Source organism: Diceros bicornis, chromosome 6, assembly GCF_020826845.1.
Source record: "Diceros bicornis minor isolate mBicDic1 chromosome 6, mDicBic1.mat.cur, whole genome shotgun sequence".
Taxonomy (NCBI): Eukaryota; Metazoa; Chordata; class Mammalia; order Perissodactyla; family Rhinocerotidae; genus Diceros; species Diceros bicornis.
The window spans coordinates 62,151,057-62,170,249 of record NC_080745.1 but is presented as its reverse complement, the minus strand read 5'-3'; the positions used below and the strand labels follow the sequence as shown (position 1 = coordinate 62,170,249).

General features: G+C 42.0%; 1 protein-coding gene across 2 annotated transcripts in view; it reads right to left on the bottom strand.

Moving 5' to 3' along the window:
- The window catches only part of DNTT (DNA nucleotidylexotransferase), a 33,531-nt gene extending 18,931 nt beyond the window's left edge, over positions 1-14,600 (bottom strand). For both annotated transcript variants that reach the window (XM_058543634.1, XM_058543635.1), the window contains exons 1-4: positions 14,398-14,600; positions 2,343-2,517; positions 1,479-1,604; positions 158-328 (exon numbers count right to left, since the gene is read on the bottom strand). In XM_058543634.1, the coding sequence (XP_058399617.1) occupies positions 158-328; positions 1,479-1,604; positions 2,343-2,517; positions 14,398-14,600 (675 nt within the window). The remainder of the gene's footprint in view (positions 1-157; positions 329-1,478; positions 1,605-2,342; positions 2,518-14,397) is intronic.
- Positions 14,601-19,193: the final 4,593 nt, after the last annotated feature.

Genomic DNA, 19,193 nt, shown 5'->3' with positions numbered 1-19,193 from the left:
AGAGAGAGAGAGAGAAAGGAAAATAAGTCGTGAAAACCACATCTACATACTTGACAGGAAAGTCAATTAATTGCATCTCTTTCTCTCTCTCTCTCTTTCTCTCTCTCTCTACCTACCTACCTATTAGGAGGTGGGACAAAACACATTTCATCCTTACCTCTATGACACACCTCGCTTTGTCCTCCAGGCATGGAATGCCTTCTATGTCTTTCATACTGATGATTGTGAATGGCAGAGATTTAAGTACAGAAGCTGCTCTCATAAATGCCAGATAGAAGCTTTCGTTTTCTCTAAACTCATAATTTTCAGCCAGTACCTCAAAGGCATCCTGAAGAATAAAACCAGGTGAGCAAAACATGGTCTGCTTTCTAGCCCCTGGACTAGTGGTCACTCGCAAACACCTCTTGCTCTCTGTTAAGTGTTGCAACACCGCCTGACTGCTTCCTTGAAGGTCGGGATTGGGTCTCCAGTACCTTTGTGCCAGTCCCTTGTTGGGGATTTAACCAAAACACAATCCCGTGCTCACTGCATCCTACTAGTCATTACTCAGCGTGATCCTTCCCTCTTTGCTTGCTGACTTTCCCACCAGCCTGTGGCCAGGATTCTGCCTTGATCACTGGGCATCCTCATCTCTTAGCTTGTACATAAAACACAGGCAGCACTTAACACAGCCTTGTTGAATGGATGGGTGTAATCACAGGTGGCACAGACCAGAGGCCGGGGTTATTTAAGGTAAGGCACGTTTACATTTCTAGCAGAGGAGGAAGTAACTGCAGCTGTGTGGCATCATGCTCATCCTGTCCAGTAGCTGCAGTTTCCTGCTCTTTCTTGCACACATGGGGCTGGAAGTCTAGAAATGAGAAGTTTTGTGTTTGATGTGCTCCTGCATGTTTTATCCACCTGACTACTGACTCTAGGCTGGAGGACAAGCAGTTGTGGCCTTGTTAGGGTCATCTGAAACACAATTACCAAACTTCAAGGCTGGGTGGGCTTTAGAGATGATCTAGCTAATTTCTAATTGAACAGATGAGGAAACTGAGACTCAGAGAGAGGAACTGACTTGCCCAAGCTAGTTAATATCAGAGAGGCAAGAATCCAGGTCTGTTGTCTCTCAATCTTTTGGTTTCCCAGCAAAGGCTGTTTATGCATTATTGCTATTTCTGCGTAATTGCTCTTACTATGTTTTGGTTTTTTAAAATATTTGCCTTTGACAAGTGTTGTGCCCGATAATGACAACTCTCAATAAATAGTAATCTACCATCTCTAAAGAATATAATCCAAATATATTTGTCCCATTTCCATGGCAGAAGTAGACCCATTCTTGACAGAAACAAGAACCAGAGATCAGGCTAGGCGGATGGATGTGTGGGGAAAACTTCCCTAAATTTTCAGAAAAATTCATAATTTAATTTGTAGATCTGTGGAAAGAAGCTGCAAGCCCTCCATTTTCTCTGGGTGTTGTTGGAAAGCCCCATTACCGTGAATACGTGGTTACAGTTGTTTAAAGTGGTTCTTCTCTGACACGCATATGGAGAGATCTTTTTTACAAGTGGTGGAGTCTTCTGGGGCCCTGGGTCGGGGCTAGCTGAATCATCTCTTCTCACCTAAACAAATGCATAAGCATCCACTTTTAATAACAATCAATAGTAATAATAACAGATATGTATGAAGGCAAAATGGGAGGCAGTTTGATGGCAATTGTCTCTGGTAAAAGGATAAAATTATAGGAGAATCATGTTTTATGTTAGATGCATCTCTGATATTTGAATTTGCTATAATTAACATGTATTATTTTTGCAATCAGAAAAAAAAAACATGAAAAAGAACCATCAAATAGACTCCATTTTCCCTTTCCGGGAACTTACACAGTTATGGTTCGAACCCTCTTCCTGAGGTTCTAGTGCTATTGGTGAAGGATTTGGAATTAAGAGCTTAACTTTCTTTATTTTTTTCTTTAGGAATGATCATAGTAAGAAAAAAAATAGGAACCCTTTACTTTTCCAGATGCCAGAACATCAAGGCTTCAATATTTTGAAATATTTGTGTGCAAGTTGTTCATCAAAATAGCTACCATTTATTAAGTGCGTACTATAGATCAGGCTTTGTGGGAAGTGCCTTACATGTATGTTGTTCAAATCCTCATAACCATCTTATGAGGTAGACGCTGTTGTTATCTCATATTATAGAGGAGGAAACTGAAGCTCAGAAAAGCTAAGTGACTTGCCCAAGGTCACACATGGAGTAAGCAGAGAACCTGGGGTGTAACCCAGGTCTGTTGGTCCTATAGCCCATGTTCCTAATTTCAAGCAAAGGGCAATGAAAATCACAACCGTGACACTTACAACAAGCTGGTGTTCTCCTGTCATCTCCACCGGTTTTCCTGCCCTCATACATTCTATCAGCCAGGAGACATCGAGGAGTTCTAGCTGTGAGCTGGCTTTTATATTCTGTACCTGAAGCCACTCCAGGACTTCTGAACCAGAGTTGTTTTCTGCCACAATATGGGTGACGGATTCACTGCAGAATGCAAGACAAAGTTACTAGCTAAAGGGGCTTTCAAAATCAGAAGCTCCCCTCTTTCCTCAAGGTGTTCAGAGCATTCCGTCTGATGGAGAAAGATGCGCACTAGGTCTGACCATAGGCACAGAGAATTTAGGTCTCCACGCAAGGAAAGTCTCTCTATTTTAATGAGTGTAGTAACAGTGGTCTATGTTACATGTTAGATACAAGAAAAATTAAGAAAACATTAGCAAGATTGTGGTGTGAATGGAAAACCAAGGTCCAGAGAAGATGAAATTGCTCTTAAAGTAGCACCTAGCACTCTGTATGTGGCTTTGGTGTACCAATTCCTTTTTATTTGTAGAATGCTTTAATCCTGTGCCTTCCAAACTGTTTGTGACCCATAGTTAGAAATACTTTTTATATCATGACCCAAAATAGAAATAGATATAGATATATATACGGTTATAACATCCCACTAAATTGATCACACAACCCATTAATAGGTGGTGACCAGCCTTTGGGAAATATTGCTTTACATGTTTTTCAAAGCACAGTCCTGTGATATAACAACTCCTGAGCACTTACCATGTTTCTGCACTGTCCAAGGACATTACGTACATCATCTCATTTAATACTTACATAGCTCCTCAAGTAAGTGTTATGTTATTCATACTTCGAAACTGAAGAACGTAGAGGTTAAGTGACTCCAGAAGGTCACACAGCTAGTAAATGATATTTATCGTTTTTGATTGTCTTTTCTGAGTCGAGTATGTTATTTCTAGTTTTTAGCAAGTCTTCGCAGTCAACTTCATATCATTAGAATCAATGATTTTTTTAAGGCTTTTTCAGTTCAAATAGTCTATGAATCTGGGAGATAGTAAGTGACATATCTAGGCATCCAAGAGAAAAATAGAAGTGTATTCTCTCCTTCTTCCTACTTCTCTTCCTGGACTTCCTCTTTCCTCTTCTCCTGTTTTTGATTGACTCTGGGATTCATTAGGTATTTTTTTGGTTTACTGGTATATTCATAGCCCTAGGTTCCTTGCGGTGGTGGCGGTGGGAGGCGGTTGGGTACCAAAGAAGAAGAGGGAAGTTTCTGGACATTAATATCTTGTGTGAAACAGATGGTTAAGATGTGACAAAACATGAGGCACGGACAAGTTCTGCAAGTGGTGGGCAGAGAAGGAAAAGAGCTTGGTGTGAGCTGGGAGAGGCAGGATGGCTTTGTGGAAAAGTGGGATTTGTGTCGGGCTTGATGGATGGAAAGGAATAAAGTACCTGGAGGCAGAACTTTAGGCCCTCCTGGAAGAAAAGATTCAGAGACCAGAAGGAAAGGGAGGAGAATGGCCGGGATGGGAGTGAAGAGTTTATGTTGGGAAGTAGTTGTAGCTGTGGCTGAGTTGGTAGGGGCAACCATGTATAGAAGTTGTTAGAAGCCTGATTGAGGAGGTTGGGTCTTATTTTCTGGAATTGTGGAACCAGTGAAGGCTTCTGTGAGCAGGACATTGATAGCATTACTGTGTTATTTAAAAAGACTAATTTGGTACATGCAATGATTTGGGGGAGAGAGTGATGCATGGGGAGGGTCGGGGAGCTCCTTAGGAGAATGAAACAAAGGACCAAGTGTGAGATGATCTTAACCCAGTTTGGTTCCTACAGCATTAGGAAAGAAGGCAAAGGAGACATATGACGAATCTCCGGCATTAGTTCACCTATAAAAGGTGAAGTGGAGAATAGAGTCAAATATTACTCCGGCATATCTATCACAGTAAAGTAATAGCCCTTTTGGTAGAAACAGGGATTTAGGAAGTTGCATCGCTTTGGGGGAAGGGGCTGGGTGTGGAACTGGAGTTTATTTCAGGCGTACTGCATTTGAAAGAGGGCAGGAGATCCAAAAGAAAACATCCAGTTGACAGTCAGGATCTGAGGCTGGTGCCGGGAGAGAGATGGGGCTGGAGATCAGAGCTGAGACCATCTGGATGGCAGGATGGGCAGCAGGCCCAAGCAGAGATAAGTTGTGGTAAAACAACATTTTGCAGGAGTCGAGAGAAGATGGCTAGCTGCGTCCCTATTCTAGGTCCATATAATTCCAAAAATTACTTATCATAAACTTCTTGAAATGTTGTTTATGTGAAGACTTTAAGAAGACAACAAAAGGATTAACAAGGCTACATAGGAAGTGTTATTCTGGCTGTATTTATGCCCTTTGGAGAGAAACTTTATTATTATGTTATTATTTATTATTATATTGATGATGATGATGATCATTATAAATAGGGTTTTGTCTAAACCTCAGAGGGAGAAGGGTACGCTGAGGAGGAGCTCTGGGGCTCAACTTCCAAATGCAGAGCCCCCCGCCATCCACTCTCACACCACCCTCACCCCCACTGCCTCTTCACCTGGGATTCCTGGAACAGTGTGGGAATGTCTGAGCTCACGCTGATGGATGAGAACCATATGCATCTGTTATAGAGTTAACATAAGCGTATTTGTGAATGACAGGCCATACCTCACATGAAGGAAGACTCTGATCTAAACTTCCAGTCCCTGCTCATTAAGCAACTAGCAAACCAAACAAAACAACAGCAATAATAATAAAGCACACAAAAACAAAAAATCAAACAAAACGTCGTCAGCCACTCACACAGTGCTACTCGGAGTTTAGTATTGCTTGCCACTGGTTCCCACAAGGTCAGCACAGAAATTGAAAGTCAGAAACTTTCATTGTCATTTGACACCATCACAGTAGTTTATTGTTTGTTTTTTAATATAAGCAGTGGTCTGCAACACATTTTTTGAAAACTGGTACATCACCACAAATAACTTAAGAAACACTGTGTAGAGCATAGTCTCTCTTCTGGTCTGGTCAGTATTTCCCGTCTTCTTGTGTTGCCTGAGTCCGGCCGACGCTCTCCTCATGGCAGCCTAGATCTGGACTACAATGTGCTCTCTGTGATGGGCTTGTCAGGCGCCTCTTGCAGACCGTTCACAGTCTCCGTGCGTGGGTTCCCTTTCAGTGCTGAGGAGAGTCACTGTCTCCAGTGTGTTCTGCTGGCGACTTCTTACTGCTGTGTTGTGACAGCTAGTTGTCTACTGCTGGTCCAGTGGTTTTCTCTCTGCTCTGAGTACTCCAATATTAAAATGTTGAAAATAATATTGAAATAGTATGAAGTACCAGACACTATAGTAGGCACATTTCATACATCACCTCATTTAACTGTCAGTAACACTATGCGATCGATATTATCACCCTCATCTAAAAAATGAGAAAAGAGAGCCTTGGAAACATTAAAAATTCACCCAGCTAATAACTGGCAGAGCAGGGATTTGATCCTAGTTCTATTTTAGCCCAAAGCCTGTATTCTGGACTACACTGAGCTACCCCGCTGTAACTCTGTGCTTCTTCCATGGCTGTGGAGAGAGCTGCTTCTTTTTGCAGAAGGAATAACATCGGGATGGGGATCATAATAATAAAAAACCCGGATTCCCTCCAAAGGACAGAAATAGAGACACAATAACACTTCTTATGTAACACTATATACACTGTCCCTGCTGCTCCCATGTGGAATTTGTGTTTTGGTATTTCATGTCCAATATCATATGGACCGCAATAAGACTGCAAGCCATGTAAAATTGTCCCAGAAAATCTGGCAGAGCAGTTGCCATAGCTACACACCAAGATGGAGAAGCCACGGGAGGCTGTCAGGCTCTCTGAGCTCAGGGTTTTCTCTAAACCTCGGAGGCAGGCAGGTGTGCCGAGGAGGAGCCCTGGGGTTCATCCTCCAAGTTCAGGCCCCTCACCATCCACTCTTACTACTCTGCCCCACCACCCCTATCTCTTCACCTAGGATTTCTTTAGACACAGAAACATCCAGAATGCCTAGCGAAGTGGGGGAGTGGTGCTGTAAAACAATCAAGAAACAATATAACATACAGGCATATAAAAAAGAAAAAGACTAAAGAGGAATACTCCAGACTATTAGAAAAAATAATAACTACACACACACACACACACACACACACACGTGTATATTCTTACTTAATCCTCACAAGAGTCTTATGAGGTGGACAATGTCATTTCAGATGAGAAAGCCAAGGCTTGCAGAGGTTACATGCAGTCAGGATTCAATCCCAGGTGTGCATGACTCAAACAATCTCTTAACGTTCTACCAGGCTGTGGTTAGACCCCTGGGGGATGTTTTGTTTTAAGTATTTTTTTATATTTTCCCATTTTCTGTCATGAATCATCTATCACCACTTTTTTACTTAGGGGAAAAATGCACATGAATGTCATTTTCAAGGGCAAATAAACCTGGGGCTGGGGCTGAGGTAGTGTCTGCCTCGCCCTGGAGGCCTGGGCTCTCAGATGAGAGGTGAGAGCAAGATTCAGGCAACCACCCCCAACCTCTTCCAAGGACCCCAAGGCGCTGCTGAGATGGCTGTTCCTGAAACACCAGTGGGTGCAGTTCTCTAAGTGCACCTAGTTTCTCAGCCATGACCAATTAACGATGGCTTGGAGTAGGTTAGGGAGGCCTTGAACCAATTACAGCAATTCTGAACTGGGATTTGTGCCTCAGCTTTCCACAGGGAAGAAGATTCAGGGTACTCTCCTTTGACTAGTGCTGAACTGAATTGCGCTTGGCTTGGTCCCTTGCGTCCCTGAGGGCGGGGACAGTGTTATAATCTGCCTGGCTATAATTTGGGTTATAATCATGCCTGGTGCCCAGCACATGGCCAGATTTATAGTAATGGTCAGTAGATAGACCATTGGTAGGAAGAATAAATGAATTGATTAATCAATAGCTCTAAAGGAATGTTTCTTAAACTCTAGTGTCTACCAGAGACACCAAGGAAGCTGGGTTAAAATTCACATGCCTGGGCCGTATTATCTAAAGCCCAGGAATATGCATTTTGACAAACTCCCTTGGTGATTCTGATGTAGTCAGTCAGTTCTAATTATCTGTTGGTGCATAACCAACTATCCCAAAATGGCTTTAAAAAGGCAACAATTTTGTTATATCTCACAATTCTTTGGTTCAGGAATTCAGGCAGCTCAGCTGGGTGATCCTTCTATTCAGTATGGTGCTGATATTCCATATGGCTCTGCATGTCTGGCACCTTGGCAAGGATGGCTGGGAGATTGGGCTCCGCCACGTCTATCAACCTGAGCACCTTTACGTGGCCTCTCTCAGAGGGGGCTCAAACTTCTTACATGAGGCTCTGGGGTCCAGGGAACAGCAGAAGCCTCAGGGCCTTTTATGACCCAGCCTCAAAAGTCACATAGTGTCATTCTATTGGTTTAAGCAGTCACAACCCCTCCCAGATGCAAAAGAAAGGAAAATAGTCCCTGCCTCTCCATGGGGATGACATATTTTAAACCCCACAACCAAGAACTCCACTTTGAGAAAGCTCTCTCTTTACCTGCCCCACGCTGGACTTTGGGCTCAATTACAGCAATGTTTCCCAAGGGGGCATTCATTTCTCTGCAGGTACTTGAGATGGTTTTAGCAGGTACACAACTGAACATTTAAAAAACATATGTGTTTATTTCTATGTACTTTTTTTAAACAATTCTTTTGTTTTTTTTGGAAGATTTTCCCTGATCTAACATCTGTTGGCAATCTTTTTTTTTTTTGCTCCTCAAAGCTCCAGTATATGGTTGTATATCCTAGTTGTAAGTTGTTCTAGTTCTATGTGATCCGCTGCCACAGCATGGCAACTGACAGACAGGTGGTGTGGTTCCACGATGGGGAAGTGAACCCAGGCCGCCAAAGTGGCGAGCCCCAAACTTTAACCACTAGGCCATCAGGGCTGGCTCTATTTCTATGTACGTTTTTAAATTATGCTTATCAGACCCATAGTTTTTATGGGTTTCATGGTTTTTATATTATTCCTTAGGACAAGGCTAAATTATTTTTAACAATTAAGTTTAGGGACAATTAAAGGAAACAGATTAAATATATAGTAACACACGGCAAAAGATATTATAAGATTTATGAACGTGTCGCTCGGATGTCAAGAAAGCCCTGAGTTATGGAATTAATGAAAAAATAACAGTTCTGATTTTTTTCTCCGATACCTGTATCCTCACTCTTCCTGTCTTTCTCTTCCTGGTTGGTCCTGTCTCTCAGTATAATTGGAAAAACTCTCCATGAAGAAAGAGGCAGCCATCCTTCCTTGCCTGGAGACGGACTGACACCCAATCTGACTTCCCCAGTCCTCAGGGATGGTCACCTGCTTTTATCTTTGTCTTTAAAACTGTTTTCTTTCCCTGGAGAGGTTATTCCTGAGTCTTCCCGTCTGATGTAGGACTTATTTTGTAACTAATGACTTTAAATAGTAATTTACAGTTGAATGGAGTCATTTACAGTTTAAAAAGCCTCCTGCCAATTTCCCTTAGCAACTGTTTCAGAATCCCTGAAACAGAAAAATCACAGCAGTTTTATTTGGTTTTATCCCACACTCTTACTAGCACCAGTAAAGACAGGTTTCTATTTGCAGCCCTGATATATTTAAGACTGAGAGGGCCTTGCCCTGATTTTTTGGCCCACCTTAAATGGGATCATAAACATTTTTGTTAATTTGAAGTCCACAAATTTTGAAATATAAAGTAATTTGGACAGAGCAGGACTAAAGTTTACATTGCATGCAGTTGAATTTATAAAAATAAAGTCTTTATTATTTTGCTGATTACAAAAGTAATACTGATGCATTGTAGAAAAAATTTTAATTACAAAAATTAATCTTGATAATCATAACTTTGGCTGGTTTCATATTCACCAGAGAAATCATTCTTTGAGCAAATATTTCCTGAAGCCTACTGTGTGTCAGAAAATTGTCAAAGTCTGTGGGTGAGGTCTACACAATGGCCTTGACGATGCCCTTGCCCTCATGGCATCAGGAAGGGGCAACTGGATGAGATGAGAAGCAAAGACAAGTGGGAGAGTTGGGGGCCAACCCTAGGACATGGGTCACATCCACTTTCCCGGGAGGAAGTTCTCTGGAGAGGGCTTCCAGTGGTCTTAGGTCGTAGACGCAGAGAGGTGTAAAGAGAAGGGGGGAGAGAGTGAGAAAATATGTAAAGAGAAACCAATGAAGATGTGTTTGGACATTGGACCTGGAAGGGGCCTAGAAATGGGCTGGTTCTCCATCATATTTTCTAGAGCATGTAACTTATCTTTTTCATCTGGTGTTCCGTTTATTTTGCAAACAATGACTTTTAATATTTTGATTTCAGACACTGCCAATTTGAAGTGATAGAACATTGTCAAAGATAAACAAAGCTGGACACTAGTTAAAGCAGTAAGGATAGATTTTATTTAGTAATAACTATTGCAATAAGGAAGAGAGTCCAGCATGAATGGAGCTCAACTTCAAGGAAACAGAAGGCAGGAGACCTTTTAAAGGCTGGGGTGCGCTAAGGGAAAGGCATTAAGGGCCATCACGGGGGATTGGTCCATGTGACCAGGCCACCTGGATTTGCTAATTGGCTCTTATGCAGAGGAGAAACAAATTTCTCGAATCTTGATGACAGCAGGCAGTGGCGTAAGTTAGAACAGGTGCCCACTAAAGTTAGGTCTTCACCCTCCCACAGAAGCTGGGAGAGAGAGTTATCTCCTTGAATGCCTGTCTTTCAAAGACCCAGCTCTCGAGTCTTGGAGAAGACAGTTCTGGGTGGTTAGAAGATTTACATCTCAAAGAGGCAGAGAAAGGATTTCTAATTACAAGATTTCTAAAGTAACTGCACTAAAAGGGGTTCAGGGGCCTATCTGCCTATTGCCAGGTTTTAGCTGCAACAAACAGTAAATTCTCCTGGCAGTCTTGAGCTTTCTCAGGCAGGCGTTTTAAGCGGGCCCATCCTAGGGACATGGCCTTAAGCTGCTAGAAGCCACGCTAGAGTTTGGTCAAGGAGAGAGTCTTTATCAACATTCAGGTGAAAAAACTATGGATTTTACTACCATGAGATTCCTTGGGACTTGGGAGACAATAGTTTTGGGATAATGAGTGGAGCAGAAGCCACATTTCAAATGTTACATAGTGAATGGATAGAAAGTACAGGCAGGCAGATTGCATATAACTAAACCAAAATAACATAAGAAGACTGACAGTAAAGGGTTGGGTAGGAAAAAACTAATTAAAAAAAAAAAAAAGGAAGACTAGTACATACTTGGAAAATATATTGTGCTATCTTTTAATTCCAGGTGACGACAGAAGTAAAATTCCTAACATTGCTGTCCAATTGTAAACTCCTTGCTTGCAGGGCTCATGTCTTCTAATATTTTGATCTCCAGAACCTGACAAATACTGTGCACAGTGGGTACTAACAGAACCCTTTATTTGTTGCTACAATCCTACGATGGTATATCTTGCTTTCATCAAAGATAATGCCTTTCAAAGGTACCTTTGTAGACAAATGATGGAGATCTAGGCAGGACAAAAGTATCATCTGGTAGGTTTCTACTGCTTGAACAGTAGAACTCAGCCAGTGTTAAACTGCTGAGTGATGTTCCCCTAGAGAGTGATCCTTCTTAGCCACAGCTCTCTCTTCTTCAACATCAACGATTTAGGTCAAGACATGGACAGTAGGCTTAGCTAATGTGTTCACAGAGGATGGATGATGACAGATCAAGTTTTAAAATAGTTCAAAGTACTGAACCCAAGGATGAAATAAGAATGTGACCAGCACTAGATTCTGATCCTTCTCTAGCTTGTCCTAGATAACTCTAAAATTATGAAGTTGCTTTAAAATTGAGCATGTTGACCATGGAAAAAATTCAGTATCCTTTTCATGAATGTGCAAAAATGCCTCAAAGGACTCGACACCTCCCCTGATTTATATTTTAAGGACCAGCTTCCTGTGACACATTGAATAGCATGTCTTGTGCAATATAACATAAATATTAAGAAGCCCAATCCAAATATAAGGACACAGTGCACCTATACTGGAGAATAGTTCAACACATTCGGGTACACCGATCCTAAGCTGTGTGTTCAGGCCCAGGTGAAGTAGGAATCAGATTTTTCCTCAAATTTAGTCCTCCTGGCAGCCAAAGAATATGCCAGGAACTATGGAGGTTGCTGCCTATTTTCAGAGCATATTATTTTTCTTAGCTCCTCTTTCTCTGAATCCTTTATACTAGAAAGGAGTGGTATAGCCTTCACTATTGAGACGTACCCCTTTTTTTTTATTAATATATATATATATATTTTATTTTCCCCCAAAGCCCCAGTAGATAGTTGTGTGTCATAGTTGCACATCCTTCTAGTTGCTGTACATGGGATGCGGCCTCAGCATGGCCGGAGAAGCGGTGCATCGATGCTCGCCCGGGATCCGAACCGGGCAGCCAGTAGCGGAGCGCGTGCACTTAACCGCTAAGCCACGGGGCCGGCCCGTACCCTTTCTTTTAAAAACCAATTTTATTTTCATTTTTAAAATATGTGCTTACTGTAAAAACTTTGGAAAACATGCAGAATAAAAGCAGCTGTAATCCCTCCCTACTACCCACTTCCCCCTAAAATAACCACTTATAACATTTTTACGGGTTTCCTTCCTGTCTTTGTTCTGTTTGTTTACATTATTTGACCTAGTTCATATCGTGGAGAGAGAGCCCTCTCCTTAGGGTTTTGCTGTAAAGGTCAATAGATCCAGCTAACTAACAAGAAAATCACGTTACATTTGTGGAACTGTTTTAATTTATGGAAGCACATTGACATCCATTGTCGCATTTGGTGATCACATCAGACAGACTAGACCATTTATCTGGAAACCAAGGTCAGAGAGGAGAGGCGGGGTCTTACCCCACACCACATGGCTGGGAAGGGTCAGAGCCAGAATTTGAGGTCTTTAGACTTCTTATCTAGAGATTTTCCCCTACAATAATTTCTATTGTCCTTCCCAATTAAAGTCTATATATCTATATGTACAGAAATTCCGTTTGAGAGCTAGGACTTCTACTTCCTGTGGTTTATTTTTGTGCCATAGAACACATTTGTATATAATGTGTCTTCTGAGCTGCCAGCCTGGGAACTTGGCCACCATCACACACACAGCAGCGGCTTGCTCACCATGCTCCAGTTTCCTCTGTCGCCTGAGCAGCTGGGCTTGGCCTCTGGCAGCAGGCATCTGGGGCACAGACCTGCCTCTTTGGATCTCTTGTCAAAAAAAGAAACTTGCCTCCTGTCATCCCCTCAAGTACCTGCCTCAGCCACCATGTGTGTATTCGTAGCTGTGCCTGTAACCGAACTAGTCAGCCGTTGCTGGAAGTGTGGCCCTTTCAACAGAGAGCTTTCTATGTAAGTGTCTGTCTCTCGCTTTCCTGCCTGGCCCTTGCCCAATTTCTTTACCACAAAAAGCAGTTCCACATTTGCGAAGGCTTTTAACTTCTGCTTTTTAAATGTTTGGTTTTTGATCTCTCTTCCTATGTCATCTTTTTTCCCCCTAATTCCAACATTTTATGTAAGTCTATAAGGTTAGGAAGACTTAATTAGATGAAATCTATGATTTTGTGGAAGGGAATGTTAACAGTAAATTAACTCTTGTTTTCCTATGTATAATCTCATCAGATCCTCAAATCACTGAGATTTTACGCTTAACATCCCAAATGAGATAGGGAGTTAAAAAGAAAAAAAGAGGCGGGGGTGGGGGGTGGGGGGAAGGAGACCATGTAAAGAGAAATCAGATGAGAGAGAAACCATGGGAGACTCAGAAATTTCTGAATAGAGCATTGCAGTAACAAAATACAATGTTCTGTGACATTGACTTTTCATATGAATTATGGGTGTTGTGAAAGTTATTTTATCTGATTATTGACTTTTGACATACGTTTCTCTAGCAATTTGAAGCCAACATTTCTTCAGCAGGAAATGCTTGTCAGTTTTATTTTTAAATATCCAAGACTATTTTTAAAATAAAAATTTATTTTCACATAGAATTCTTACAGTTTTTCCTGAAAAAATTGTGGTCAATCTATTCTTTGGACCCTCAAAGCCAGCCAACCACATTAACCATCATTCTTTATTCATTGCAAGCTCCCTGGCAGTTCTGTTTGGAACTATTTATGTCAAGGTTCTAATACCATTTGTTTGTGGGTTTTGTTTTGTTTTCTCTTCCATCTATTTGAGACCAGTGAAAAGCTCATATAACAGTTAGAAAAACAACAAGGTTAATTGCTGGGATGTGAGTGGGTTTATGATTGAGCCAGTTTAGGTGGTCCAAATACTGGCTTCAACTGCCTTCTTGTCTGGACTCTGATCTCATCACTTTCAGCATGGTGCCTATCACCCCTGGACAGAGCTTCCCCTGCATCTTTAACCAGCATCCCTCTCTCTACAGACCCCACTCTCTCTACAAACCTCTCTCTACAACATCACTGCTCTTTAGAAAAGCATGATCAAGCCCGCATTGGGGTGCCCGTGGTGAGTCAGCTACAGTCACTCATCCTAGCCCATCACAGACATTGGTCACCTCAGCACAACCAGATGTTTAGCTTAAGAGCCAAGCAACCATTCTTTCTGCCTCAAAGTAGCTGAAATTTTTTGATGGAACTCAGTAGTGTTTTGTTTAATTTGGTCAAGAATGAAATTGAGTGGTTTCAGCATTGAATTTTCAACTAGGTTTCTATTTATTGTCCCTAAATACCTTATCTCAATAGTGGAAGGCAAAAAATTTTTACCTTATTTTTCGGTGCCAACTAATTTCAGTATAATTGCATCCCGTCCCCACTCATCTTATTTCCCTTAACTAATTACCTCAAATTTGTTCTTTGATTTCAAGCCTGTTCTCCCAGTGGGAATATCACCTCTTCCAGATGTGGAAGAAAACCCGGGTTTCTTGGGTTCCAAAGAAGCTGTTCTCAAAAGCCCTGCTTATTCACAAAGGGAATCAGTGATGCTTACCTGAGCTCATTTTCAACCCTGAATCCTTTCCTTCTGGCCAGCTCCATGAGGAAGGCTCTGCGGGTGGTTCCCATTTTCTTCTCCAAAATGAAGAGGACCAAATCTTGGAACTTGATGTCATGAGGAGGGGAGACCATCGAGGCAGTCATTTGCCTGGGTCTCTTCTTCCGAGGGCTCGAGTGGGCCATTTGAAACGGGTCCATGGGAAGAGGCTGCTGCTGCTTCTGGCTGTGCCATCAAGCGGTGTCTCCAGAAGTGAGGGAGAGCCTGCCCCTCCTTCATGAAGAGCTTTGATGTCACCTTATTGGCAGACTCTGAAGCCAGGGCAAGGCTTCCTGGGCCCTGCCCTGGCGACAGCTTCTCTCTGAAGAGCATCGGGGAATTTGTATCTCTGTTCAGTTCATTTATTCAATATGGAGATCATAATGGAAACAGTAAATTAACTTTCTCTTTCCTAGGCATAATCTCATCAGATCCTCAGAATAACCTTGTGAGGAAGGTAGGGAAGCTTCATTGTTCCCATGTTATTTATTTATTTACTTATAAACTTGTTGAGGCCCCTCTTTGTCTTTATTTTTGATCCCCTTTTAACCTTCCAACTCGCTTGCATTCTCTTTCTCTCATAGACAATCATTACAATACATTGGATTTCTGTAGTTTGCATGGGTGTTATACGTTGTGTGTGGTTGTTTTGATTTTACATAAATGGCATTGTTATATTTCTCATTCTGCTGATCACCTTTTTTTCACTCAAAACTATGTTTTCAGATCCATCCACATTGCTCTGTATTCTAGCATGTCGCCTCTAATCGCTCCATCGTACTCCATGGTGGAGATTTTAGCTATGTTGGTGCATTTTTTAAGTGAGGAAACCAAGGCTCAGACAGTTTACTCAAGATCACAGAATAAGGTGCAGAACCAGATCTTGAAGTTTGGGCTTCGGGCTTCAAATGCTATATATCTCAGCCTTCTCAGTGTCCGGAGAATAGTCTATTACATAACTCTAAAATTGATCTTTTGGGCTGGAATAGGATGATCTTTAGATGAGAATTACTGCCATAAAGAGACATTTTCATAACTTTATGTGCAAAATAAAATTAGTGCCTTTCATCAATACACTTGATAGATCTCATTTCCTGAGCATCTACTACGTGGCCAAGGTAAGTACCTACCAGCCTTAGCCGAATGACTCCTCACCACGCCACTGTCTGGTAGGTACTAGCATCCCCATTTGCCTAAACTACTTGCTTAAGGTCACAGAGCTAGGGAATGGTCACAAGTAGGAAATGATTGAGCTAGAACTTGAACTCAGATCTGTCTGATTTTAAAATTTGTGCTCTTAACTCCCAAGAAGCCTTCCTCTATATGCGTCTGCGCCAATAACAAATCTGAGCTCTGCTCACCCACTCGATCATATTATTTGAGACTTTTGCTACCTCCAAAAGCACAGGAGCTCCTCACCACAAAACCAGGGGAGGAGTTATATGACAGCTGCCTTCAAGCAAAGCTGTGATAGTCAAGAGAGCAAGATCAAAAATCTTCAGGTGGAACTTGTAGAGCAATAGATTTTAACTCTGTGCAAGTAAGAACTTTTTATTAACTAGAGCTGTCTAAAAATAAAGAGACTGCATCGTAGAGTGGCATATTACAGGTTAGGAAAAATGTTCAAATGGAGTCCAAACAACTGTTTATTGAAATGTTTCAGGAGGGATTCAGACATCTGGTAAGGACCTTAATCCAGCTCTGCCATTCCAGTATGCTATGATTGCTAAAGATCAAAATCTGGGCATGACAGCCCATTTTGGCCCTCACTGTTAGGCATTTTGTTACTGAAGTGCTGAATGCTTCATGTGAGAACGCAGTCTTAACTACCAAGTGGCCCCACAGCATGGAGCAAACAAAAGATTCTGGCAAGAGTCTGGGGTTGTTGTGCTCATCCCGATGGTATGGCCAGAGGAAGAACCAGTGTATCGACGAAATGGTAAAGGGGATGGAGAGCTACAGAGATACGGCTAAGAGCTCAGGCTCTGACATCAGGCTACCAGTACAAATCTCATCTCCACTGCTTTGAGGCTGTGACCTTGAGGAAGTTGCTCCACTTCTCTAAGCCTCAGATTTCCCATCTGTAAAAGGAGGGCCAGCTGAGGTAACCCACGGATCCTGCTGAGCAGAGTGCTTGGCACAGAGGAAACACTTTAAATAAAAGTCAATTGGTAGTAATTTGGTGTTTTGTTTTTAGAGAAGTCCCGGTCTGATTTGAAATGAGATCTATATGTTTTATAAAACCATTAAATCACCAAAATTTTATATTAACCAATGTTTTATTTAATTTGTTTTGAATCACCGGTATTGAAAAGATTACCAACAAAAATTAAAAATGTGATGATGTCTGTCTGGTTATTAGGCTATTGCCTATGAGCTCAAAATCTACTTTTCTATGATGGGCTCTATGAGGTTGGGGCTGGGACTGTGCAAACCCCATTTCTCATTTCTCAGCTGGCTCCGTGTTAGGCTCTGCCAATAGGGGGCACTAGAGAGAGACTACAAGACTGGAGAGAGGACAAGGATCTGATCCTTTTGGTCTGCTTGCTGATACTGTCAGGGTCTTCTCAGTAATGGTTCTTCACTCTGGCGGCAGCGATTGATTCCACTCTCCAGGTGATGCCGGCCCTGATATCAGTTTCCCTACGTAAACCCAACATATATGGGGTTAAAACCAAAGGCGCTCATCCCCTTTCCCTGCTTCTCTAAGTTACACTCATATGTAAATATCGGTTTTTTAAACCTTCCTATCCCTGAACTTCACAAGGCAAACGCAAGTTACAAATTGTTAAAAGGCCAGGTGGCCTCACACTGGGCTCACACTGAAGTTTTGGCTAGTTTTGGGTTTTTTGAAGTTTTATTACAGGGAAACTGATATCCAGAGAATATCAAGAAGCTGAAGCGTCCCAGACCCAACTCCTTGGCTTACTGGTGCCCGAATCCACCACCCATCATGGAGGCAGACAACCAAGGACACCCACCTGTGGATTCCCTTGTCTCACCATCCTCATCCCTATGAGCAGCCTCACAAGGCCAAATGCAGGCTGGTGGGAAAGCGCCAACCAGCAAGGCCACCGGCTCCCCCTCCCTACAAGGAGCTACGTTCCTCGCAACCTTTAAAACCTCTTGCCTCTCATCTTTCGGGGAGATGAGACAAATTTGAGGGCTCACTCTCGTCTCCCAGCTGACGTCACCCGAAATAAAAACATTTCCTTGCCATAAGCCTGGCGTTCCAGTTTTATTTGGCCCCTCTTGTGTGGTGGGTAAAGAACCTGTGTTTGTGTCCGGTAACACAGCTATTTTTTAACTTTTTTTTCCCACAACAGACACAGCCTCACCATGCCCTTCAGAGACACCAGCACCAACCAGAACATCTCCTTCTCAGAGGTCTGAGTCCCAGCTCTGCAAGGATTTTCCTATGGACTCCTACAGTGCCAGCAGCACAGGCAGCACCCGCTCCTCAGAGATCTGTGTTCCAGCTCCATGGGGATTCTGCTCCAGCCTTGAGGGTTTCAACAACCCCAACTCTGTCCTTCTGTTCCCCCAGCACTAGGTGTGGGACATGCCTCCTACAGTTACTCTCTGAGTTATCTCAGTGTTCTCTTTTTGCTTTTTAGCCTTCCAATGCCTGTGAAAGCAGTCCCTTATATTAAATTCTTTTTGTTGAAATTCCTAGTGTGCTTTCATTTTTCCTAACTGGACCTTGACTGATACACTGTCCAATTAAAATGAGGTGTGTGGAATGGGGACTCACTATTACACTGCTGAAGACATACACTTTCTAAAGGGAAATTTGACAACAGTGCGAAAAAGTCTTTAAGATGTTCTAATCCCTTGACCCAGCATTTCCATTTTTTTAAGAAAGAGAGACACATAAAGATGAATTCACTGCAACGTGCATCACAACATTGTCTGTGCAGAGGAGACTTAAAACAACATGAATGTCCAGTAACAGGGAGGGGATAAAGCATGATAGAACATTATGCAGCCACTAAAATCATGTCATAAGAGAATATTAAAAAACATGAGTAAATGTTCACAATCTAATAATTGTAAAATCAATTTACAAAATAGTAGTTGCTGTGTAACACCAATTTTGACAGAGGAGACTAGAAAGATATATGGCAAGCCTAATATAATAGTGGTTATCACTGGTTGTTGGGCTTATGCATGATTTTATTTTTGTCTTTGTGCTTTTCTGTATTTTACAAATTTTCTATAATAAACATGAATTATGTTTGTAACCACAAAAACAAATTATTTTTTAAAAATTAACTTGAGATGACACCATGTGAACTAGTGAAAAGCTATGACTCAAAGGCAGTAAGGTTGCTGTGAATAAGCTAAACAGCAGTTGAGTACGTTTTCTGATAACTACAGAACAGGGCTGAGGGACTAACACTTTTATATTTTATGTACAAGTCGTATCTTACTGCCAGGCAAGACTCCACTAAGCAGGATTCCAGCACTGAGGAATGGAAGGGGCTGTGTAATTCTGCCTGGTTTGGATAACTTGCTGAAGCTGACTCTGGGGAGGGAGTTTGTGGCTTCTAAGTCCTTAGTCCTGCCTATGAGGGTCCTTCCCAATCATGTCATGTGACCTGTGCTAGGATGACAGATATGAGAGCTGAAGCCATTGTCATGGCTTGGTGAAGGGAGGTGTGAACCCCTCAGCCTCACCTTAAAATGAGTCTGAGTACACCAAAGTCTTTTTGTTGTTTCAGAAATTAAATTAAATCATGCTCATGAAAGTG